This window comes from Myotis daubentonii, chromosome 12, assembly GCF_963259705.1.
Source record: "Myotis daubentonii chromosome 12, mMyoDau2.1, whole genome shotgun sequence".
Lineage (NCBI taxonomy): Eukaryota > Metazoa > Chordata > Mammalia > Chiroptera > Vespertilionidae > Myotis > Myotis daubentonii.
This window is the reverse complement of record NC_081851.1, coordinates 34,608,217-34,634,668: the sequence shown is the minus strand read 5'-3', so window position 1 is coordinate 34,634,668 and position 26,452 is coordinate 34,608,217. Positions and strand designations below refer to the sequence as shown.

The 26,452-nt window shown below is 44.2% G+C and overlaps 1 protein-coding gene across 1 annotated transcript in view; it reads left to right on the top strand.

Moving 5' to 3' along the window:
* The window catches only part of LOC132213167 (semaphorin-4F-like), a 40,429-nt gene extending 20,218 nt beyond the window's left edge, over nt 1–20,211 (top strand). The window contains 11 exon segments of the mRNA XM_059659331.1: nt 5,394–5,519; nt 5,621–5,772; nt 6,380–6,558; nt 6,769–6,916; nt 7,044–7,266; nt 7,406–7,515; nt 7,623–7,783; nt 17,510–17,568; nt 17,831–18,281; nt 18,283–18,317; nt 18,320–20,211. Coding sequence (XP_059515314.1) covers nt 5,394–5,519; nt 5,621–5,772; nt 6,380–6,558; nt 6,769–6,916; nt 7,044–7,266; nt 7,406–7,515; nt 7,623–7,783; nt 17,510–17,568; nt 17,831–18,281; nt 18,283–18,317; nt 18,320–18,438 — 1,763 coding nt within the window. The 3' untranslated portion in view covers nt 18,439–20,211.
* Nucleotides 20,212–26,452: the final 6,241 nt, after the last annotated feature.

Genomic DNA, 26,452 nt, shown 5'->3' with positions numbered 1-26,452 from the left:
TGCCCACCCCTGGCCTAAAACATAAGCAGTTTCTTCCCAATCTCCTTTGTAGGGTCTTTGTCTTCTGCTCATCAATGTTGGGGCTCATTAGATTTCCATGCAGGATCCTCTTCTTTTCTCATTCTGTGTGGTTATGAACTCAACCAGCCCTGTGGATTCTGTTTTCACTGCCTTCTGATGCCTCCCAGACCTTATCTGGAGCTACTGACCACACTTCCAACTACCTTCCAGACATCTCCATTTGAATTTCCCATAGAATTCTCACTCAGCAAGTCCCAAAGCTCATTATCTTCACTCACCACCCCAAACCTGCTCCTTCATCAGTGTCCCCTCTGCTGAGTGCTTACCCACCCAGGTACCTAAGCTAGAGATAGCAATCATCTCTGGTCTTCCTATCACATCCTATTAAAAAAAAAAAAAAAGAGGGGGTTTTATCAGGAAGAGCAGAGGGAGGGAGCTTTGCTCTTTCTCTTTAGGAACCTGTCCTGAGTTTATATCATTTTCTTTTGGTCTCATTGCATCTTGTGTTATTGTATCTGCCAAGGAATACTGCAAACGTTCCAGATGCACTGGGTGCTGCCAGCCCCCCTTTTTAAATCCAGGTGTATCTGCCCCAAGACTAGCATTCACACACTGAAACAGGACAGCTATACGGTCAGGTCAACAGAGGAAAAGGTAATTGCCACATCTCCAACTACCTAATTATGGCCTGATAATAGACTGTGTTTTTTAAAAAAATTATCTAGCTGCCCCAATCCTTAGATAAGGAAATGCAGATTATTAGGGTAGCAGCTGTTTAACCTGCAAAGTTCTGATCATGAGAAGAAAAGGAAGTGGAGGAAGGAAAACCAGGTTATGTTTAAAATCCTTTTGTTTTTAAAATATATTTTTATTGATTTCAGAGAGGAAGGGAGAGGGAGAGAGGGATAGAAACATCAACGATGAGAGAGAATCATCGACTGGCTGCTTCCTGCACGTCCCTTACTGGGTTTCAAGCCTGCAACCAGGGCATGTGCCCTTGACTGTGATCAAACCTGGTACTCTTCAGTTCACAAGCCGATGTTCTATCTACTGAGCTGAGCCAGCTAGGGCTGTTTAAAATTGTTTTAAAGCTAATGAATGATAATTCCTATTGTAAATCTCTAAAGGTGAGCATTTTGATAAGAAAGTGAAAACTTGAAACCCCAGGGGGGTGAAATATTCATTGCCATGACACTTACCCTAGTCTATCAGTTTTATGTTCTAACACATCTGGGAAGCCTGTGCTCACAGGCTTAGGTCTGGGCAGGTAGAGATGTGGATTGACTTCCACAAATAATTGTGATTCTCCATCTTTTGCAACTTTCAATCTTTTTTTTTTTTGTATTACCATAATGAAAATATCTCCATTTTTTGGATTACAAAATTAAATGATGCTAACTATAAAAACCATTCAATGAACACAAGAACTATACAAGAGAAAATGAAAATCACTTATAATTTCATTAGTCAGAAATAAACTTCGCCACACGGGTTTGGCTCAGTGGATGGAGCGTCGGCCTGCAGACTGAAGGGGCCCAGGTTCGATTCCAGTCAAGGGCATGTACCTTGGTGGCGGGCACATCCCCAGTGGGGGGTGTGCAGGAGGCAGCTGGTCGATGTTTCTCTCTCGTCGACGTTTTTGACTCTCTGTCCCTCTCCCTTCCTCTCTGTAGAAATCAATAAAATATATTTTTTAAAAAAGAAACAAACTTCATTAACACTGTAGAGCTATAGCTCCTTCAACAATCGTTGCTACATCTGCAGACATGTATACGTATCTTTAAACGTCAGGTTGAATTGTACCCAGTGTTTTGTTCTAACCAGCTTGTTCCCTAAACTCAACACTGTGGGCATCTTTCTCTTTGGCACATCATCTTTTGCCAGTAGCAAATGTATATTTTAATGTCTACTGACTTGATTTATTCAGTACTAATCCACCAAAAACTGCACATTCAGGAATATTGTATTATATGGACAGTTCAACAAAATACTTGGAAGTGAGACTGTCCCAGAAAATCTAGGATAAGATTCTTGCCCTCATTAACTGATGGTCGCTGTTCTTTCTCTGTGTTTGAAACACGGTTGCAAGTTCCTTGGTACACTTGAAACCCTGCTATTTCCTCCAAAAGTGTCTGATCCCTTTTGTAGTCCCTTAGTGTCAGTGATCCTCTGCTATCCCATCCTGAGTGTGCTCCTCAGCAATCTAGGCTCCAGAGTTGCTGAGTACCCTTGATGATCTGTTAGAAAGTTTGGGACCCTTTACCTTTACCTATCATTGGGTCCTTGCATGGTTAACATAGGTGCATTACTGTTTGCAGAATACTCATGATTGTTTACACACACATGTACCCCAAACCATGCTGCCAACATATTTATAACTGTCTCCACAACATCTCCCTTCATTCTCAGGTTATCCATGACACAACTTCTACCAGATTTTTGGTTTTAGAGTGTTTTATTTACAACACTCTTAGGGAAATTTTCATTCCAACTTTGACTTCTTTATCAACTTTTATTTCCCCTTGGAAATACAGAGGACTGGCTTATTTGCTGCTCCATTTGGTGCCAGGACTTGTGCCCCAAACCTGGTTTCTCCCTCCTGAAACCACTGCAAGGAAATAAATCCATTTTATAATCCTTCCACCTCAAGCAACAATTGAAGCACATGGCCCCTTGAGAGTTCATAAGGAGCTATCCCCAACATGTATTGAATGCCAGCCTTGGGTCAGGCCCTATCTGGGCTCTGCGTTTATCTAATTTAAGCCTCAGCGCTGCTCTGAGGAACCTGAGGTTTAGGAAGGTTAATTTGCCCAAGATCATACTACCTGTAAGTATTCAGGGTTCAAACCTAAAACTCCCTGGCTCCAACATGCTTGGATTCTTATCACAAACACAAATTACAAGAGAGAGTATAGTCTCCCCTCCTCTCCCCTCCCCTCCACTGTTTCTAACCCTCGACTGTTGCCCTCTGAGGACTCCTTACTCTATTTTGCCCTGCATAACGTTTTTAAAATAGTGGTGATCTTTCTGGTGCCTGAGGCATGCAGCTTTGCTCTGTCATGGCTATTTTCCCTGTAGTGGCTCTACTCTACGGCTTCTCTAAGTGGGTGAGCCCTATGTCTCCTGCTGGGGTTTCTGTGCAGCGACTTCTGGCACACCAGCCTCTCTTGCTTCTCCATCCTCTCTGACTTGATCTTCTGAGTTGCCTTCAGTAGCTTCTCTTAAAGGGTGATGTCCTAGGGCTCTCTTCTTGCTTTTCCTGTCTATGACATTTACATCATGACTTAAGCATGACTTCCAGTTAGCCTGACCTGGTCCTGCTGCCTGACTCCTGTTTAATTGCCTTCCAATATCTGTGACCAGATGTTCTGAAGGTTCTTCAACCTTAGCATGTCCAACAACTAAGCTCACTTCTTTTCCAGCCACCTCCTTTATGGGCCTTCTCCTGTTATTTCCTGGTTCATAATATCACCATGTACTACCATTCATCTTCTAAGCCAGTGATGGCGAACCTTTTGAGCTTGGTGTGTTAGCATTTTGAAAAACCCTAAATTAACTCTGGTGCCGTGTCACATATAGAAATTTTTTGATATTTGCAACCATAGTAAAACAAAGACTTATATTTTTGATATTTATTTTATATATTTAAATGCCATTTAACAAAGAAAAATCAAACAAAATAATGAGTTCGCGTGTCACCTTTGACACGTCTGTCATAGGTTCGCCATCACTTTTGTAAAAAGAAAACCTTAGAGTTAGACTTTATTCCATTCTTTCACACCTCATACTCCATTGATTTTCAAACCTTGTTAATGGACTCTACCTCAGAAGTATCTCCCAAGTCCAGTCCCTTTATTCCTTCTGCCCCTATCTTAATTCAGGCACTCCACTCTTGCCTGCATTGTGTGAATGGCCTGTTAAGTAGCATTATCTTCTTAAAAACTGAAACTGATTATGTCACCTGTCTTCAAGAAAATCTCTGCAGTTTTGGTGTTACCTGTAAGATCAAGCCCATGTTCCTGGTTTTGGCAGAGCAGAGTCATCATAATTGGGTGCCCATCTCTGCACCTCCAACTGCACCTCTGCTCGCTTGCCTGTCAGCTCCTGTATCCCATCAGCACTTCAGCCTGGGGAGTAGCCCACAACCCTAGACATGGCATCCTCCTTCCCACATGTTTATGGTCCTGCCTGAAGCCCTTCTACCTGGCAAATGCTCATTCTTCAGACCTGGATCAAATGTCACCTCTGAGATACTGCTACCCAGTCAGATGTGGCTGGGCTGTCCTCTGTGCTCCTGCACACGTCTGTGCATCCCCACCTCTTGGTATCCACCTGATTAAACAGAGTCAGATGTGGGTTCCTGGGGGCATTGATGTGCTTAACACCTGGCACAGTGCCTTGTATGTAGTAAGTGATAAAGTAATGCCACTCTGTTCTCCCCAGAACTGCCGTCCCCTGTGATACACAATTATCTGAGGAGGAGGGGATTGTGAGCATTTACTCCCCCAGATCATTTTATCTGGCTCATGTCTGAGCCCTTGGCAGTGGTACTCCGAGTGGCTATAATGCTCTCACATTCAGCCCAGAGCTGCACCACTCCCTTCTCTCCCAGGAATCTGTATCTTGATCAACTCCCCAAATGATGCTAGTATTCCCTGAAGTTGTGACTACTTCCAGAGCAGTGTACACCCACTAATGTTCAGAAAGAATGCTAGTTCCTTCAGACATTTACCACAGGGGGAGAACTTAAGTAAGACTGGGACTTGCTGCAAAGCAAACCTCCTTCCTGGAGAGTAGCAGTATAATTAGCATATTACAAGGTAGAGAAATCCCTAAAACAAAGACAACACAAGCAAACCAACCAAACAGCCTGATTTCCACAAGGGTAGCTTTCTTCTTTATAAATGGGTTTCAGAGAGAGGAAGGGAGAGAGGGAGAGAGAGCTAGAGCATCAATGATGAGGGAGAAACACTGATTGGCTGCCTCCTGTATGTGCCGTATTGGGGATCAAGCCCCCAAGCCAGGCAAGTGCCCTCCTCAGGAGTTGAACTGTGACCTCCTGGTTCATGGGTCGATGGTCACCCATTGAGCCACACTGTTCCGGATACTAGGGCAGCTTTCATTCTCCCTTCATATACATTAACATTCTGGCACTTTCCTCTAAACACTGGTCCCCAACTCTGCCCTGGAGCACTTTATATCCAGGATGATTTTAAATGAGGGAATCCTCTCCTGTGCTTAGCAGTGCCCTGCACTTAATGGGCCCTCAGCCCCTGAGAGTTCCTACCTCTGCTTTATCCCTGCTCTGCCTGTGGCCCCTTTTGCATCCTTCAGCAGGTCTCACAGCTCATCTCCTCCCTGTCTCCCTGCAGGGGGTGCTCTCTATGCTGCCACTGTGAGAAACTACCTGGGGACGGAGCCGATTATCTCCAGGGCCATGCGCCTTGCTGAGGGACAGGCTGAGGATTGGATTCGGACAGAGGCATACTGGCTTGACGGTGGGGAGAGGAAGAGGGGTACTGTGGGGACAGAGAGGGTGGGTGGAGGCTGGGTGGCTCCATACTGAGTCTGTGGTATCTGAGGCCACAGGTCTCCCCAGCTTCGGCCTTTGTCGCAGCCGTGGCCTTGAGGCCAGCTGAGTGGGGAGATGAAGACGGAGACAAGGAAATCTACTTCTTCTTTACGGAGACTTCTCGAGCCTTTGACTCATACGAGCGCCTTAAAGTTCCTCGGGTGGCCCGTGTGTGTGCGGTGAGACTCCATTCCCAGCTGTCTGTCTGTTGTCTCCTGCTCTGCCTGGTCTCTGTCTTTTCTTCTCTGGTTCTCTGTCTTTACATTTCTCCTCTGTCTCCATTTTCCCTGTCTTGACTTAATTTCTGGGAGCTTGAAGAGTATGGGGAAAGGGCTCTAGCCCCTTTAACTCCATAACTACCCTGTGACACAGTGTCCCTAGGAGGTGTAGAGGTTAAAGGTGGTAACTATAGACAGACCTGGTCTCCAGACTCTTCTCCACTACTTCCTGCCTCTGTGACTTGGGGCAGGTTCTTTAGCATCCTTATAGATGAGGATATTGATGATGCCTAGCTATAATGGTTGTTTTGAGGCCTAACTGAGATAAGGTATGGAAAGCACTGAGTATAGTACTTTGTAAGTGCAACAATGAACTTAGTCCCCATCATTGTGACCCTGTCTACCCCTGTATCCTTTCCTACTGCTAACTCTGTCTGTATCTCTACATTGCATTTTTATGCGTCTGTCTCTCCATCTGTCCTTGTCTGGGGAAACTTGTATTGGTCTCCACATTCTCCCTACAATGTTTGTCTTCTAAAGAGAAACGCCCATGCTCTTTTCACCCCAGGGGGACCATGGGGGCCGGAGGGTCCTCCAGAAGAAGTGGACGACCTTTCTGAAGGCTGACCTGCGGTGTCCAGGGCCCGAAGATGGCCGGGCCTCTAGTGTCCTGCAGGACATGGCTATTCTTCGACCTGAGACTAGAGTGGGGCCCCCCATCTTTTATGGCATCTTTTTCTTTCAGTGGTGAGGGGGTCGTGGTGTGGAGGAGAATTACAGGGTGGGAGATACATGGGGCTGGCACCTTTCAGTGCTGTCTCCCCCAGAGGGGGTGGCTTCTCCCAGGAGCCGGCTGCATGGCTCCTATGCATTTCTTATGGGTCATCTCATTTGCCAGGGCGTGAGTTGTTACCTAGTGTTCTCCAGATATCTGGTTCCAACCTGTGTCACTTCCAGGGAGGGGGCTGCCATCTCAGCTGTCTGTGCATTCCAACCACAAGACATTCGGACAGTGCTTAATGGACCCTTCAGAGAGCTGAGAGATGACTGCAACAAGGGACAGCCTGTCATGGATAGTGAGGTACCCCAGCCTAGACCTGGAGAGGTAAGAGGTCTGGGGCAGCTCTTCACCCCATGCCAGAATCGCCTCATCAGAGCAAGAGCCCAAGTAAGCATCACGGATACTTCCGGGCCCCTGGAAAACGTTGTCACCTGTACTGTTTTTTCTCTAGTGCATCGCTAATAACCCGAAATACCAGCAGTTTAACTCATCAATCTTCCTGCCTGACCGTGTGCTCACCTTCATCCGGGATCACCCCCTCATATACAGGGCAGTGCTTCCAGCTGATGGCCACTCCCTGCTGGTCACTATGGATACAGTCTATCTCAGAGTTGTGGCCCACAGGGTGGCCAGCCTGTCAGGGAAAGAGTATGATGTGCTCTACCTGGGGACAGGTATGTTTAGGAGCCAAGTACATTGCCCATTCTGTGCACACATGCGTTTGTCAAAGAGAGGGTTGTATATTTAGAAGTATCAGAGTCCCAGGCACAGGTACAGTGTGTCATTGTGTCGTGCCCTCTGCCTGCTTCCTAGAGGATGGACACCTCCACAGAGCTGTGCGGATTGGAGCCAATCTCAGCGTCCTTGAGGATCTGGCCTTATTCCGAGATCCACAGCCAGTTGAGAATTTGAAATTGTGTCAAGTGAGTCATAGATTTCGGGGAGTCTGGTGGGGAGACATCTGAGCTAGCTTGTGACCCAGAAGTCTGGGAGATGCAGCATAGTCCTCTTTTTTACTCACTTTCTCTAGAGCTGGCTCCTGGTTGGCTCCCGTACTGAGGTAACACAAGTGAACACAACCAACTGTGGACGTCTCCAGAGCTGCTCAGAGTGCATCCTGGCCCAAGACCCTGTCTGTGCCTGGAGCTTCCAGCTAGATGCTTGTGTGGCCCATGCTAACGAGCATGGAGGGTGAGTGTGGTTGCCCTGGCCTCTTGCCTGCTGTCACAGAGCTCTGACCTCTCCATATATCTGCCTGTTTCTGATCTGTTCATGCTGCCATGTGTTTCTTTTAGTGTCACTGTGTTTGTCAGTCCCTACTCTCTCATCTGTTTGTCCATCATGCGGCCTTATCCATGTTCCTGCCACATTGCTGGACCCGCCCAAGACCATGTGATTGACTGTTATGTTGCCATACACTGCTCAGTTTCCATGTTATAAGAGCTCCTAGAGTGTTTCCACAGCTGCCCACTCCCTCCTTCCTGCCTTGAAATACTCTTTCCTATTGCCTTCTAGGACTCTGCATTCTTCCAGTTTTCCTCCATTTCTCACCAGCCGTCTGCCTTACTCATTCCTTTCCATCCATTTTCTGAATTTTGATATTTCTCACAGTTCAGTCCTTCTTTTTATGCACTCTATAGGTGATATTATTCCCATTATTTTCAACACCAACTGAGTGTTGTTGACAACTACAGATGTATCTGTAGTTGAGCTACTCAATTCCTTATTCAACTGCCTACTTGGGTGGTTTATAAACTGCGCAAATTTAGCAGGTCTTAGCATGCACTGTTGTTTTCTCGTTCTTTCACATGGTTCTCTGAAGGGACCTCTGTGAATCCAGTTGCTCAAGCCGTAAATTGCCCACACTATATTGCAGTTGGTACTGACTCTAGCTCCATCTGTTATATCCTCTGTCCACAGCGACTTCTTTCCTTCTCTACTGCTATCACTCTTGTCCTAGCCATCATCATTTCTTAATTGCATTACTCAATAACCTCCCAATTGGTCTTGTTTTCTCCATTTGGGAATCCCATCATCCATTTTACACTCAGCAGTTAACTTAAAATCATGTGCCACATTGAAGCATTTCCCTGACTTTATATTCATCTACAATATTTCATTATATATCTGTATCAGATAAGAAATCTCTTAAAATCATTTTGTTATAGGGAATTTCAAACATTCAAAAACTAGATAGTATAATAAATTTTCATGTATCTATCACTCAGCTTCAACAACCATCTATGGACCAGTCTTACTTGATCACTATCTTTACTCACTCCCAATTATTTTAAAGCAAATCTTAGACATCACATCACTTCATCTATAAATCTTTCTGTGGGTATCTCTAACACAGAAAGGTTTTAAAAATGTAACCATATTATCATTATCATACTGCAAACTCACTTTCTTAATGTCATCAACTATCTAATCCAGGGGTGGGCAAACTTTTTGACTCGAGGGCCACAATGGGTTCTTAAACTGGACTGGAGGGGCGGAACAAAAGCATGGATGGAGTGTTTGTGTGAACTAATATAAATTCAAAGTAAACATCATTACATAAATGGGTACAGTCTTTTTTTTTTTTTTTAGTTTTATTCATTTCAAACGAGCCAGATCCGGCCCACAGGCCGTAGTTTGCCCACGGCTGATCTAATCAATGTCTGATTTTACCAATTGCATATACTTACAGATAGTTTGCTTAAGTCAGAATCAAAGTATTGTCCATCAGTTGTAATTGGTTGATATGATAAGTCTTTTAATCTTTAATTGAGATTCCTTTCAAATGAGTAATTTTTTAAAATTCTTTATTAGTTAATGTATTACAAATGTGTCCTCATCTCCCCCCCCCCATTAAATCCCCATCCTCCTCCCCCCCGCCCCCCCCCCCCCGATCCTCTCATCGCCCTATTGTCCATGTCCATTGGTTTGGCTTATATGCATGCATACAAGTCCTTTGGTTGATCTCTTCCCCTTGCCCCCTCCCTCCCCTACTTTCCCTCTGGGGATTAATAGTCTGATTGCTGTTTCTCTGTCTTTGGATCTGTCCCTGTTCATCAGTCTATGTTGTTCTCTATATTCCACAAATGTGTGAAATCATGAGGTATTTATCTTTCTCTGACTGGCTTATTTCACTTAGCATAATGCTCTCCAGTTCCATCCATGCTGTTGCAAAAGGCAAGAGTGCCTTCTTTTTTACTGAAGGGTAGAATTCCATTGTGTAGATGTACCACAGTTTTTTAATCCACTCATCTGCTGATGGGCACTTAGGCTGTTTCCAGATCTTAGCTATGGTGAATTGTGCTACTATGAACATACGAGTGCATATATCCTTTCTGATTGGTGTTTCTGGCTTCTTGGGATATATTCCTAGAAGTGGGATCACTGGGTCAAATGGGAGTTCCATTTTTAGTTTTTTGAGGAAGCTCCATACTGTTCTCCACAGTGGCTGCACCAGTCTGCATTCCCACCAGCAGTGCAGAAGGGTTCCTTTTTCTCCACATCCCCTCCAGCACTTGTTTGTTGATTTGTTTATGATAGCCATTCTGACAGGTGTGAGATGATACCACATTGTCATTTTGATTTGCATCTCTCGTATAATTAGTGACTTTGAGCATGTTTTCATATGACTTTCGGCCTTCTGTATGTCCTCTTTTGAAAAGTGTCTATCAAGGTCCGTTGCCCATTTTTTTATTGGGTTGTTTATCATTCTATTGTTAAGATGCATGAGTTCCCTGTAAATGTTGGAGATTAAATCCTTATAGGTGATATCATTGGCGAATGTTCTCCCATGCAGTGGGTCTTCTTGTTGTTTTGTTGATGGTTTCCTTTGCTGTGCAAAAGCTTTTTATTTTGATGTAGTCCCATTTGTTTATTTTCTCTTTAGTTTCCATTGCCCTTGGAGCAGTATCAGAGACGAAATTCCTTCAGCATATGTTTGCGATTTCGCTGCCTGTGGATTCCTCTAGTATTTTTATGGTTTCCCGTCTTACATTTAAGTCTTTTATCCATTTTGAGTTTATTTTTGTGTATGGTGTGAGTTGGTGGTCTAGTTTCATCCTTTTGCATGTATCTGTCCAATTTTCCCAACACCATTTATTGAAGAGACTGTCATGACTCCATTGTATGCTCTTGCCTCCTTTGTCGAATATTAATTGGGCATAGTGGTTTGGGTCGATTTCTGGGTTCTCTATTCTATTCCATTGATCTATATGTCTGTTCTTGTGCCAGTACCAAGCTATTTTAAGAACAGTGGCTTTGTAATACAGTTTGATATCTGGTATTGAGATCCCACTTCCTTTGTTCTTCTTTCTCAGGATTGCTGCAGCTATTTGAGGTCTTTTTTTATTCCAGATGAATTTTTGGAACGTTCGTTCTAGATCTGTGAAATATGCCATTGGTAGTTTAATGGGGATTGCATTGAATCTATAGATTGCTTTGGGTAGTATGGACATTTTGATGATGTTGATTCTACCAATCCATGAACATGGTATGTTGTTCCATCTGTTCAAGTCTTCCTCTATCTCTTTTTTCAGTGTCCTGTAGTTTTTCGCATATAAGTCTATTACCTCCTTAGTTAAGTTTATTCCTAGGTATCTTAGGTATCCCAGGGATAAATCCTACTTGGTCATGGTGTATGATCTTTCTGATGTACTGCTGGATCCGATTTGCTCAGATTTTTGTTGAGGATTTTGGCATCTATTTTCATGAGGGATATTGGCCTGTAATTCTCTTTCATTGTGTTGTCTTTGTCTAGTTTTGGTATTAGGGTGATGCTGGCTTCATAGAATAAGCTTGGAAGTGTTCCTTCCTCTTGAATTTTTTGGAATAGTCTGAGGAGGATAAGTTTTAGTTCTTCCTTGAATGTTTGGTAAAACTCCCTCGTGAAGCCGTCTGGACCTGGGCTTTTGTTTGCTAGAAGTTTTTTGATGACTGCTTCAATTTCTTCCATAGTTATTGGCCTATTGAGATTTTCATATTCTTCCTGATTAAGGTTATATTTTTCTAGGAATATGTCCATTTCCTCCAGGTTGTCTCGTTTGTTGGAGTAGAGTTGTTCATAGTAATTTCTAACAATCCTTTGTATTTCTGTGGGGTCTGTTGTTATTTCGCCTCTATCATTTCTGATTTTGTTTATTTGGGTCCTCTCTCTTTGTTTCTTGGTGAGCTTGGCTAGAGATTCATCAATCTTGTTTGTCCTTTCAAAGAACCAGCTCTTGGTTTTTTGATCTTCTCTATTGTTTTTTTGGTCTCTATGTCGTTTATCTCTGCTCTAATCTCTATTATTTCCTTCCTTCTGCTTACACTGGGCTTTTCTTGTTGCTCTCTTTCTAACTCTTTGAGTTGTAGGGTTAGGTGATTTATTCTCATTGTTTCTTGTTTCTTGCAGTAGGCTTATAGAGCTATGAACTTCCCTCTCAAGACTGCTTTCGCTGTGTCACATAAGTTTTGGATTGTTGTGTTTTCATTGTTGTTTGTTGCCATGATGTTTTTAATTTCTTCTTTGATCTCTTTGGTAACCCAGTCATTGTTTAATAGCATGCCATTTAGTCTCCATGTGTTTGATTTTTTGGATTGTTTTTATTGTAGTTGATTTCCACTTTTATGCCATTGTGATCTGAGAAGATGCTTGATAGGATTTCAATTTTCTTGAATTTGAAGAGACTTTGTCTGTGACCCGATATATGGTTTATCTTTGAAAATGACCCATGTGCACTTGAGAAGAATGTATATTCTGTGGCTTTGGGATGAAATGTTCTGAAGAGGTCAATTAATTCCATCTGGTCTAGTGAGTCATTTAGGATTGATGTTTCCTTGCTGATTTTTTGTTTAGAGGATTTGTCCAATGGTGATAATGGGGTGTTAAAGTCCCCTATATCATTGTATTGCTGTCAATCTCTCCCTTGATCTCCTCCAGAAGATTTCTTATGTATTTGGGTGCTCCTATATTGGGTGCATATATGTTTACCAGAGTTATTTCTTCTTGTCGGATTGCTCCCTTTAGTATTATGAAATGGCCTTCTTCATCTCTTTTTATGTCCTTCAATTTGAAATCTAATTTGTCAGATATAAGTATTGCTACCCCGGCTTTTTTTTTTCATTTCCATTCGCCTGAAAAACCTTTTTCCATCCCTTCACCATCAGTCTGTGTGCGTCTTTTTTTCTGAGGCGGGTTTCCTGTAGACAGCAGATATATGGGTTATGTTTTCTTATCCACTCAGTTACCCTATGTCTTTTGATTTGGGCATTTAATCCATTTACATTTAAAGTTATTATTGATAGATACTTGTTAGTTGCCATTTTTTAAAAAAAAATTAAATCTTTATTGTTCAGATTATTACATTTATTCCTCTTTTTCCCCCCATAACTCCCCTCCTCCCAGTTCCAACCCCACCCTCCGCCCTCACTCCCCACCCACTGTCCTCTTCCATAGGTGCACGATTTTTGTCCAGTTTCTTTTCGCATCCCCCTCACCCCTTTCCCCCCAAGAATAGTCCATTCCCTTTCTATGTCCCTGCTTCTATTATAATCAGTAGTTCATTCTGTTCATCATATTATTTATTCACTTGATTTTTAGATTCACTTGTTGATAGATGTGTATTTGTTGTTCATAATTTTTATCTTTCCCTTTTTCTTCTTCTTCCTCTTCTTAAAGGATACCTTTCAGCATTTCATATAATACTGGTTTGGTGGTGATGAACTCCTTTAGCTTTTCCTTATCTGTGAAGCTCTTTATCTGACCTTCAATTCTGAATGATAGCTTTGCTGGATAAAGTAATCTTGGTTGTAGGTTCTTGCCACTCCCTTCTGGCCTGCAAAGTTTCTGTTGAGAAATCAGCTGACAGTCATAGCGTATTCCCTTGTAGGTAACTGAGTTTCTTTCTCTTGCTGTTTTTAAGATTCTCTCTTTGTCTTTTGCTCTTGGCATTTTAATTATGATGTGTCTTGGTGTGTTCCTCTTTGGATTCCTTTTGTTTGAGGTTCTCTGTGCTTCCTGGACTTGTAAGTCTATTTCTTTCACCAGGTGGGGGAAGTTTTCTGTCATTATTTCTTCAAATAGTTTTTCAATATCTTGCTCTCTCTCATCTTCTGGCACCCCTATGATTCTGATGTTGGTACGCTTGAAGCTGTCCCAGATGCTCCTTACAGTATCTTCGTATTTTTGGATTCTTTTTTTATTTTGCTTTTCCGGTTGGGTGTTTTTTGCTTCTTCACATTTCAAATCTTCGACTTGATTCTTGCGATCCTCTGGTCTGCTGTTGGGAGTCTGTATAATATTCTTTATTTCAGTCAGTGTATGCTTAATTTCTAGTTGGTCCTTTATCACAACATCGAGGGTCTCACTATATTTCTTGAGGGTCTCATTAAGTTTATTGGTGGTTTCTAGAAAGTTCTTGAAAAACCTTAAAAGTGTGGTTTTGAACTCTATATCCAGTAGTTTGCTTTCGTCCGTTTCTGTCATTTGTGTCCTGTTTCTTTGTCTCTGCATTTTTTATGCTTTGCTGTGTCGATAGAGTGGCTTTCTGTGCTAAGTGTCCTATAGGGCCCAATGGCTCAGCCTCCCCAATTACCTGAGGTAGACACTCTTGGTGCACCCCCTTGTGGGCTTTGTGCACAGTCTTATTGTAGTTAAACCTTGATTGTTGTAGGTAACACTGGGAGGAATTGACCTCCAGGCCAATTGGCTGTGAGAATCAGCTGTGTCTATGGTGGGAGAACTTCTGTGCTGAAGACATCCTTCTGGGGCAAGACTTGCTTCCGTGGGGCTTTGGTACTCACTGAGTGTGCCCCCTGAGTGTGTCCCTTATGTATCTGCAGAGTTGGGTCCCACTCTGACCACTGGGTACACTGGCTCTTGGATCTAAGGAGGTGCTAATCTAGCCTCTTCCTGAGGCTACCCAGCAGAAGCCAGCTGTAAAGCAATGCAAGTTGCCCTGGGGCCTTGGGCAGCTGGAGTTTGTTAAGTAGTTTTCAGATTACAAAGGGCTGGGTCTTTCATATGCAAAAGCCTCCCTGCACTGCTTGGGCGGGGCGGAGCCCCAGGGGATCAACTGGGCCGGCAGAGTGAGCAGTATGGCTGCTCTCAGTCCTGTCCTCAGAGGCCCCGGCAATCGCTGCGTGTGCCTCCGAGAGAAAGCTGCCCTTGAGTTCCAACCGATGCCAGACAGTCCCGTTTCTCCCATATGAGTCTGGGTCCCCAGAGACTCGCCCGGAACTGGAGCTCAGAGCCTGAGACTCCCTCCTGATTGAAAAAGACAATCGTGACCTCAGCCGCCAGCCCTCGTCGCATGTACCTCCACACCTTTGTATTTTACTTCCGCACTGCACCTCCTCTGAGTCTCGGTATGCTTTTCTCTTTCCTTTTAGTTGTGGAATTTCCACTCAGCCAGCCTTCCTATGGTTCTGGATGATGTCCATTTCGTCTTTTAGTTGTATTTTTGAAGTGGTTGTGCGAGGCAGCAATCTCCGGTGTTTACCTATGCCTCCATCTTGGTTTCTCCATTTTTATTCTTTACCCCTGTGTTCCTCTTTGTTTCCTATTTTTTCTTTTTACAGCCGACCCTTTAGCATTTCTTGCATTGCAGTTTTGGTGGTAATAAACTCCCGAAGTCCTTTTTTGTCTGTGAAGCACCTGATTTCACCCTCAATTTTGATTAATAGCCTTGCTGTGTACAGTTTCTTGGATTCAGACCCTTCCTTTGCATGACTTTATATATTTCATTCCATTCCCTTCTTGCCTGATGTGTTTCTGTTGAGAAATCAGTCGCTAGTCTGATGGGGGCCCCTTTGTAGGTGACTTTCTGTCTCTCTCTGGCTGCTTTTAAGATTCTTGCTTTGTCGTTGGTGTTTGCCAATTTAATTATAATGTGCCTTGGTGTTGGTATTTTGGGGTTCATTTTGTTTGGGACTCTGTGAGCTTCTTGGATTTGTGTGAGTTTTTTCTTCCCTATATTAGGGAAGTTTTCTGTCATTTTTTCAAATAGGTTTTCTATTCCTTGCTCAGTTTCCTCACCTTCTGGCACCCCTATTATGTGGATGTTGTTTCATTTCGTGTTGTCCCAGAGTTCTCTCAGGCTCTCCTCCTGCTTTTTAATTTTTTTTTCTAGAAGCTGTTCTGCTTGGGTATTTTTTCTACCATGTATTCTAGCTCACTGATGTGGTCCTCTGCTTCTTCTAGTCTACTGTTGATGCTTTCTATTGTGTTCTTTATAGCAGTGATGTCATTTTTCATTTCCTCTTGGTTCTTACACATATTGTTGAATTTGTCTTCCATTCTTTTCATCCACCTTATGACCATTTCTCTGAATTCTTTCTCTGACAAGTTGCTTGCCTCCGTTGCCTCCATTTCATTTACTTCCTTTTCTGGTGATGCCTGTTTTTCTTTCATATGCGGGCTGGTTCTTGGTCTCCCCATGGTCTCTCTTCTTCAGGTGTTCGGTTATATAGTTCTCTCTCTGCTTTTCATGAGAAGAAGCAGGGCTCCACATAGTCGTGCTGTCCCAGATCCAGTGTTTCTGGGTTAGCAGCCAATCTTTGGATGCTGGGTCTTTGGGTGTATACGCTTCCAGAAACAGCCAATCAAGATCTCAAATGAGTGATTTTTAATTGAATACTTGAAAGGTATTTTTTCAGACTGACTTCATGAATTCCTGTTTTGAAGCCCAGTTAATTTACTGTATATTTGTGCATATTACTAAACCCCTATCTTACAAATATACTTGTTTTGGTTTATTGATTTTGGTTAAGAAATTTGATCTGGTATTTTAGTTTCTCTTGGGAGAACTTTGACACATCTCACATGAAAACAAGTACTTTATTCTTTCCTTTATTGTTTTAATATTCATTAAAATAAGAATTTAATTGGTGTTGGATAGCCTGTGTACTGGAGCCTTGGGGTCCCCTCCACATATATATCTATGTGTGTGTAGGAGGTGGGTGTGCATACATGCCAGTATACTTCTTAGTAATGTGAGAAATGACCAAGCTGGTACTTCTATGCACTCTACCCTTCATACCTCAATTCATATAAGGGAGAAAACATAGACCATGAAGTTCCTGTGGCTATTGCCACACCTATGGCCTTCCCATGTTCCCCACTGTCAGCTAGACTAAGCAAACTTGGTTTTACCCAGAGACTTTAACATATTCAAACTAGTCTCAGAGCTTATTTCAGGGGCTCCAATTCATGTTGAAGGAATTCACACTCAAATGGAATCTTTTGGTTGAGGCTTTTGTGTGTTCCACCTGGTCTTCACTGACAGCCCACTAGAGGTCTCCCTGGCCTCCCTCCCTCCCTCTGGTAGTGGTGCCAGGAAGTTCAGAGTGAGCAGCCTGTCTTGCTGTCCTTTTGTCAGACACAGCCCATTGAAATCCTGAAAGTACCAAGATTGTATGATTTGTAACAAATCTGTTAGAGGCCAATAGGTACCAACAGTTGGTGAAGAAAGAGTTCCTATATAGAGATGAGCAGCATTATGAAACATAGTCATCTCACTGACCCTCACAGAATTTTGATTAACTTTTATAGAGAAGTTCTCACTTTCTTTTAACAGAAAAAAACCCCCAGACCCTGTAGTTTTAATATTTTTTTTCCAGAGAAATCTCATCGTGTGGACAGTCAGCCATATTTCTTGGAAGGTTCCAATGTTTTTTAAAAGCACACCACCAAACGGCCTTCCAACAGACCTAGTGCAGATTTAATTTTCTATGGTCTGCTAGAACGTATGTAGAATTTGACATGTTAATTCTCATGAGGAGTATTGGGGGAAATTTTAATGATGAGAATGTTGACTGATAATTCCAGGAGTGATTAATGAGATGATGGGAGATATAATGAGTGAGTGAATATTCTGTGGTACTGAGGAGTATAGAAGGGAATATTGACACTGGATTTATCAAATATTCTCTTCTTTGTAGGCTGGTCCAAGACATAGAGTCAGCGGATGTCTCTTCTTTGTGTCCTAAAGAGCCTGGAGGTCTGTCTGGCTTAGGGAAATGTGGGTGGAGTTGGGTGGAAAGAGGCTAGAAAATTGTCCATTTTGGACCCACTTTGAAAGTTGGATCCTGGAGGATATGGTAGCCAGTGACCTGGGCCTTACCCTTTTTGGGAATCTCCTTCTAGCTTTGCCCCCTTGGTTCCTTCTCAAATCTGATATCCCTCAATGTTTCTCTTCATCAGCCCTCCACCTCCCAGCATATAGCCTCACTATCTTTTATGCCTTTGCTGTTTCTCTGCAGAACACCCAGTAGTGTTTGAAGTTCTTGTGGCGACAGCTGTGCATGTGGTCTTGCCATGTTCCCCAAGCTCAGCCTGGGCATCCTGTGTGTGGCACCAGCCCAGTGGAGTGACTGCTTTTACCCCCCGGAGGGATGGGCTAGAAGTGGTGGTAACCCCAGGGGCCATGGGTGCTTATGCTTGTGAATGTCAGGAGGGTGGGGCAGCTCGAGTGGTAGCGGCTTATACCTTGGTATGGGGCAGCCAATTGGGCCCCGCAAGACGGGCCCGGACTGTGGGGACTGGACTGGCTGTCTTTTTTCTGGGGATTCTTGCAGCTTCCCTGACTCTCTTCCTGATTGGTCTATGTCAGCAGCGACAGCGACAGAGGGAACTTCTGGCTAGAGACAAGGTGGGCTTGGACCCGGGGGCGCCACCATCTGGGAGTCCAAGCCCCAGCCAGGATCCTCCCTCTCTCTCCTGAAGATGAGCGGCTGCCCCAGGCTCTAGCTAGAGGGGCAGTGGCTTTGGTGGCTTCCCTCCACATTTTCTGCTTCATCCTTGCTCGAGCCCAGCCCATATTCAGTTATCTGGCGCTCCTCTGGCCACATGTGATGAAACACCCATCTAGGGCTGGGCAAGTGTCCACTAGTGCATGACTGGCCACTGGAATGGAGTGACCATTGAGATGTTGGGGTCACTGGAATGGAGTGACCATTGAGATATTGGGGTCACTGGCCCTGGAAAACCATCATGGCCTCTGAGTTCTCTTTGGCCTTTGAGTGATCACTTGACTTCAGTGTCAGCCCTCTCTGGTCCTAGATGGGTTCCAGGCCAGGCCTTTGTCTGTGTCCTGATTCCTGATTCCTATGAGAGATCAGAACTTCTCTCTGCAGTGAATCAGGGCTTTTCCCAACCCTGCTCTCTGAACCCCGGTGACCCCTTCAGTCTTGTCCCATTATTTTGGGCCCATAAATTAGGGGAGGGGCATAGAACATAGCTGTGATTTTGTGTTCTGGTTTGACCCTGGCCAGAAGGAGGAGCTATGGAGGTGCTTGGAAGCTAATGTGCACTGAGTCCTTGGAGTGGTTTTGCTGATTCTTCCAGTTAGTCTAATTCTCTCTGGAGTTTGCATGACCCCCTCCACCTCACTTTTCCTTCTTCCATGAAAGAGCATGTAGTATATGAGTGTTTATAGGACACCTGCCAAATGTGCATGAATGATGGGGCCGTTGCTCAGGTGTATTCATTAGGGTAAGGAGGGGTAAGGTTGGGTGGGGGATTGATTGCAGAACTTTAGACCGTATAGCCAGTGAAGGAATGGCTTTCTAAAAGGAAATAAACAACTGCCCCCACTCCCTCAATCACTTCTCACCACCCTTCTCTTGAGTTGAGAAACACTCCCAAAGAGGCCTTCTGGGTGGGAAGGGTAGCAGTAATGTGACCCCATATTTCTGTTTGTTTTTGCCTCCTGGCTGCTACCACGCCATGCACAGCTGCTCTCTTTCTCTGGCTGGAGTGCAGGCTGGACCCCCTTTCCTTGGCTCCCATTAAAAATGAATTTCACAACATTATAAATATTAGGGAACAACAAAAGGGGAACAGTCAGGAAATACAAGCAGTGTAAAGATAAGTTTGTATCAGTGACTTTACTCAGGTTGACACCCTTGCCCTAAAGCAGTTAGTTCTCCAGTGGGGGTCCATGGACTCCCTGAAATCATATGCAAAATGTTGCCTGTATATGTGTGTCTGTGTTTTTCTCGGGGCGGGGGTGGGGGGATGTTTTATGGCTTTCATCAGATTCTCAAGGCCTTAACACAGTTAAAGGACCACTGCTCCCAAGTCATGACTCAGTTGGCCAAGCTGAGATGGTGCCACTCAGCAGCAGCTCTCTGCCTAGGCCCACCTGCTCTGCGGCCAGCCCCTGGACTTGCAGCTCCTGGATGCTGTCTCATTTCTCCAGACCCTGGAAGCTGAGCTCTGTGCATATTTGAAGACACTATCAACTCTCACTAAACTTAAAGACTTCTTCCAGCTTCACGGCTCGCACTTGCTTTAGGCTTCTCCTGCTCGGTTCTGGTCTTGGCCTGTAAATGTGCCTCATTCATCCCTGGTGGGAGAACCCCCCTCACCCACTTTGATCTCCAATGAATGATCCAGCCCTTCCCAGTTGATGTTTTCAGCTCTACTTTCCTTGTTGGCAGCCTGTGAATTACCCAAAAGAGTCCCCTTGGGTTTGGACTTATCAGTGGCTATGCCCTAATGAGTGTATGATCTTCAGCAAGTAATCTAACCTAGGAACATTGGTTTACTCATCTGTAAAGTGGGGATAATAATACCTACCTCAAGGTTGCTACAAGGATTAAATGAGAACATGTAAACAATAAAGCACTATGTATACCAGGTAGAGGTGGTTGTCTAAAAATTGTGCTATTCCGCCATAATCATATAGCTTAACCAAATGGTAACCATGACACATGTATCACTTTAAGCTTCATTTGGTGGAAGACGCCTCACACAGATGTCATCTATGGCCAGATCTTAGCAGCCAGTGTATAAGGCCCATGGGAGACAGAGCCTGTGGTTTATTGTAATCCTCAGATGTCTGACCCTAGTGACCTTATTAGTCCTTCTCTGTGGGAATGGAGGAAGGTGTGTGTTCTTCGGTTTTACTCACTTTACTCTCAAGGTTATGTGTTAATTCCATTTGAGGGAGGAAAGGAGATGGGGAGATGTCAGAGGGGTCTGCGGTCTCTGATGAGGTGAAGAGAAGAGTTTTCCCAGGGTGGGGAGGGGAGGAATTCAAACATATCAAACTCATGATGCAGCCCACTGGCCATGAGTTTGACATGCTTGGATTAGATCGTGGTGGATTTGAGCATTTGGTTCTTGAACAGTGGTTCTGGTTTGAGGAAAACGGGATGAGGAATGTAGGAAAAATGAGGAATGATGGGAATAGACATGAAGTGAGGAAAATCACCTCTTAGTTGGAAAGTTCAAGCTCCACGAATGAGTCAGAGTTCAGGAATGTGAAGCCAGCCCCTAGAGAAATAGTGTGAGTAATTGCATTATCTTTGGAGTGTGGGGAGGGAAGAGAGCTGAAGGAGGGTTCAGGATTCCTACAGGGACAATTGTGAGGATTCTGGCAGCCAGAGACCTGGCTGGCTTCACACAGTAAAGAAGGTTGAAGACAGGACTTGTGCCTCACTTCCTGGCCCTCACCCTTAAATACCCCTCTGTTTTTGGCTCTGGTCCCTGATCCCTAAACTGATACCCTCTGCTTGTCACTCCTATCATTGCCTGCTGTTACCCACATTGCCTTACTGAAAAAAGAGCCAGAAAGAGATGCTCATTATTGGCTCGTATGAGCCAAGGGAGCTCTAGCACAGCACTGGCTTAACCCAACAGGAGCAGTTCCTAGAATTCTCCCCTGCAAGCCCAGGAATGCAAACAGTCAACACACATTTTTAGTAGTCTCCTTTCAAGACATGCTTACTCACGTATGATAGGTAAGCTCCTATTCCTTCCTCTATAAGAAGCGAGGAGGCGGAAGTGGCCCTTGCCTGAGGTGAGAGTGGGGATGGCTGTTTTAGTCTTTGAGTGACGTAGACCTATGCTCTTTCCATGCTGTCACTCAGAAGTGACACAAGCTCTTTAGGATGGAGGGGTGGATGCTAGAGACAGTCAGGGCCTTGTGGGTGAGGGAAAAGAGTCTTTAGTGTGAAAGGATTGAGCTGCCTGCCCATTGGCTGAGTGGTTGGAGAATGAGCTTCTCAGCAGCAGCAGTCAGGGGAACCAGACTCTTCTGTCCTTTGCTGGGAGCCACATGAGTCCCATGAATTCATATTCAATTCTAGGGAGAAAGATGGCCACCATCAAGATGCCTGAGATAAAATATTTCCTTCTGAAGTGACTGGGAGTTCAGGTTAAATTGATTCACAGAAATAAAGCAATGTTTTTTTGGCCTCTGTGAGTTTGTAGAGAAACATTCATGTCTAATGTAACTAATATCAGCATTTCTAAAATTAGCTGAGTCTGGATGTCTACATTATGAACTGGCCTAAAGACTGAGGGAACAGAACTAGCTGTTGAATGGCTACTTCTAAAGTGAAGAAGCCATTTCTCCTAAGGTAGATTCTCCCAACACATAGCCACCAAATTAATCTTTTATCACACTTAAAACCTATAGCCTCTCAGATTTACTGGATTTAGGCAATTTGCCCGTAATTTCATCATCCTATATAATCCTATATAATAAAAGCCTAATATGCTAATTTTCAGTCATTCATTGGCCGTTCAACCAATCAAAGCGTAATATGCTAATGATATGCTGAGGCCACTCAACCACTCGTTATCATGTGCACTGACCTCCAGGGGGAAGATTCTCTGACTGGTAGTTGAGCTTGTTGCTGGGGTCCAGCTGGTCAGGATTGAGCGAGATGGCCTGGACATACCCTGGAGCCCTCCTGCTGTCCCTCCCTTGCTGGTCAACCTCCCGCTTCCCCGATTGTGCACCAGTGGGGTCCCTCGGCCTGGCCTGCACCCTCTCGCAATCCAGGACCCCTTGGGGATGTCGTAGAGCTGGTTTGGCCCAATCCTGCAGGCCAGACAGAGGGACCTCACCGGTGCATGAATTTGTGCACCAGGCCTCTAGTAACACTATAACTCATCATAGATTGTGATCACCGTGCAATTCCCAGGTGTCCTAGTTGCAAACCAAGGTGTCTGTAGCCCTGGCGTTCTCCCACCTCACAGGACACCAACATCTGCTAAGTCTACGCTGCGATGTGACAGACTGAGAAAAAACAAGATCACTCCATAATCATGTCTGTACACAGACAAAAAAGGAACATTGTCCAAGCCACGAGAATGACCAGGCATCCACCTGTTCCAGCTGGAGGAGTGGCTGCTGCTGCTTTACCAATCCTTCACCTGCTCCAGCATCATGTTAGTTGTCCCTCTGTCTTGATGAGACTTAGTAAGACACCCAGTCATAGAATTACCCCACTTCCTGGCAAAACCCCACCCAGAGCAAAGCCCTGCTTCCTTAGAGCCTCCTGCAAACACATAGTGCAAGCCCTAAGTTCCTTCTAATAGCCTCTTCCTGAAATGTCCCACACTTCCCCATGAGTTTGTAATATATATTTCCATAGTCATAAAGTGTATGGAATAGTACACACAGAATGTTAGCAATGGTTATCCCGGATGAATAATTTTTACCTTTAAGAAAATATATTTCTATTCATTTCAGAGAGGAATGGAGAAGGAGAGAGAAAAAGAAACATAGATGATGAGAGAGAATCATTGATTGGCTGCGTCTTGCAGACCCCACACCTGGATCAAGCCTGCAACCTGGGCATGTGCCCTGACTGGGAATTGAACTGGCGATCTCCTGGTTCATAGGTAGACGCTCAACAACTGAGCTGCATCAGCTGGGCAATTTTTACCTTTTTTAAAAAAACAATATGCAGAGAGAGAGAGAGAGAGAGAGAGAGAGAGAGAGAGAGAGAGAGAGAAGAAGAAGAAGAAATGAAAAGAAAACAAAGGAGAAGAATGAACTGAGTGATGATGACATTTTCAGGGGTAGTGGCTCTAAACTAAGTGTTGATAGTGACTTTATTGGACGATCTTTGTTTTCTACAATTAATTTGCATTACATTTGAACATGAAGAAAAAGTTATTTTTAAATGTGTGGAAATCATGATTTTTTTAAAGGAAAATGACTGTTTTTTATTGTTGTATTGCTTAAAGTATTACAAAGAGTATTACATATGTCTCCTTTTCCCCCCGCCTTTGACAATCCCCTGGCCTACCTTACCCCCCCTCCCCCAGTGTCTTATGTCCTTTGGTTATGCTTATATGCATGCATACAAGTCCTTCGGTTGATCTCTTACCCCCCCTTCTGCCCCCCAACCCTCCCCGGCCTTCCCACTGTAGTTTGACAGTCTGTTCGAGGCCGTTCTGCCTTTGTATCTATTTTTGTTCATCAGTTTATAATGGGCTTTATTATCCAGAAATGAGTGAGATCATGTGGTATTTTTCCTTCATTGACTGGCTTATTTCACTTAGCATAATTCTCTCCAGTTCCATCCATGCCGTTGCAAATGGTAAGAATTCCTTCTTTTTTACAGCAGCATAGTATTCCATCGTGTAGATGTACCACAGTTTTCTAATCCATTCATCTACTGATGGGCACTTAGGCTGTTTCCAGATCTTAGCTATGGTGAATTGTGCTGCTATGAACATAGGGGTGCATATATCCTTTCTGATTAGTGTTTCTGGCTTCTTGGGATATATTCCTAGAAGTGGGATCATTGGGTCAAATGGGAGTTCCATTTTTAGTTTTTTGAGGAAACTCCATACTGTCTTCCATAGTGGCTGCACCAGTCTGCATTCCCACCAGCAGTGCACGAGTGTTCCTTTTTCTCCACATCCTCTCTAGTACTTGTCATTTGTGGATTTGTTGATGATAGCCATTCTGACAGGTGTGAGATGGTACCTCATTGTTGTTTTGATTTGCATCTCTCGGGTGATTAGTGACTTTGAGCATGTTTTCATATGTCTCTTGGCTTTCTGAATGTCCTCTTTTGAAAGGTGTCTATTTAGGTCCTTTGCCCATTTTTTGATTGGATTGTTTATCTTCCTTTTGTTAAGTTGTATGAGTTCCCTATAAATGTTGGAGATTAAACCCTTTTCGGTGATAACATTGGCAAATATGTTCTCCCATGCAGTGGGCTTTCTTGTTGTTTTGTTGATGGTTTCTTTTGCTGTGCAGAAGCTTTTTATTTTGATGTAGTCCTATTTGTTTATTTTCTCTTTAGTTTCCAATGCCCTAGGACAGGGGTCCTCAAACTACGGCCCGGGGGCCACATGCAAATACAAATATTGTATTTGTTCCCGTTTTGTTTTTTTACTTCAAAATAAGATATGTGCAGTGTGCACAGGAATTTTGTCCATAGTTTTTTTTTTAAAACTATAGTCCGCCCTTCCAACAGTCTGAGGGACAGTGAACTGGCCCCGTTTAAAATCTTTGAGGATCCCTGCCCTAGGAGCTGTATCAGTGAAGAAATTGCTTCGGTATATGTCTGAGATTTTGTTGCCTTTGGATTCCTCTAGTATTTTTATGGTTTCCCATCATACATTTAAGTCCTTTATCCATTTTGAGTTTATTTTTCTGTATGGTGGTCTAGTTTAATTTTTTTGCATGTATCCAATTTTTCCAACACCATTTATTGAAGAGACTATCTTAACTCCATTGTATGTTCTTGCCTCCTGTCAAATATTAATTGAGCATATTGGTTCGGGTCGATTTCTGGGCTCTCTATTCTATTCCATTGATCTATATGTCTGTTCTTGTGCCAGTACCAGGCAGTTTTGAGAACAGTGGCTTTGTAATACAGCTTGATATCTGGTATTGAGATCCCACCTACTTTGTTCTTCTTTCTCAGGATCGCTGCAGCTATTCGGGGTCTTTTGTTATTCCAGATGAATTTTTAGAGAGTTCATTCTAGGTTGGTGAAATATGGCGTTGGTATTTTAATGGGAAGTGCGTTGAATTTATAGATTGCTTTGGGTAGTATGGACATTTTAATGATGTTGATTCTACCAATCCAAGAACATGGTATGTTTTCCCATCTGTTTATGTCTTTCTCTATATCTTTTTTCAATATCCTGTAGTTTTCTGAGTAGAGGTCTTTTACCTCTTTAGTTAAGTTTATTCCTAGGTATCTTAATTTTTTTGGTGCGATGGTAAATGGGATTGTTCTTTTAGTCTCTCTTTCTGTAAGTTCACTATTGGTGTATAGAAATGCCATAGATTTTTTGGCGTTTTGTATCCTGCTATATTGCCAAATTCATTTATTAAGTCTAATAGTTTTTGGATGGAGTCTTTAAGGTTGTTTTGTATAATATTAGAGGCCCGGTGCACAAAAATTTGTGCACTGACAGGGGGGTGTCCCTCAGCTCCACTTGTGCCCTCTTACAGTCTGGGACCCCTCGGGGGATAACGACCTGCTTGTTTAGGCCCGCTTCCAGGTGGCAGAGGGCAGGCCCAATCCCTAGGTGCCTGCCCCTCAGTCCCTGGTCAGGCTCAGAGCAGGGCCGATTGGGGAATTGGGGCACTGCCCCCTGTCATGCACAGAGCAGGGCGGATTGGGAGGTTGCGATGCCACCCCCAGTCACGCTCAGGGTAGGACCGATTGGGGGGTTGGGGCACTGCCCCCTGTCACACTCAAGGCAGGGCCAACAGGGAGGTTGTGGCGCAACCCCCTGTCACGCACAGAGCAGGGCCAATCAGGGGGTTGGGTGCCTTCCCTGTCACACACAGAGTAGGGCAGATTGCGAAGTTGTGGCGCCACCCTGTCACACACAGAGCCAGCCGATCAGGGTGTTGGGGTGCTGCCCCCTGTCAGGAACAGAGCAGGGCCAATGGGGGGTGTTGGGGCACAGCCCCCTGTCACAATCAGGGCAGGGCTGATTAGCAGGTTGGGGTGCCCCCACCCTGACATGCACATAGCAGGGCCGATCAGGGGGTTGGTGTGCTGCCCCCTGTCACCCACAGAGCAGGGCCGATCAGGGGGTTGGGGTGCCGACCCTGTCACCCACAGAGAAGGGTCTATCTGGGGGTTGCGGCACCGCCACCATGA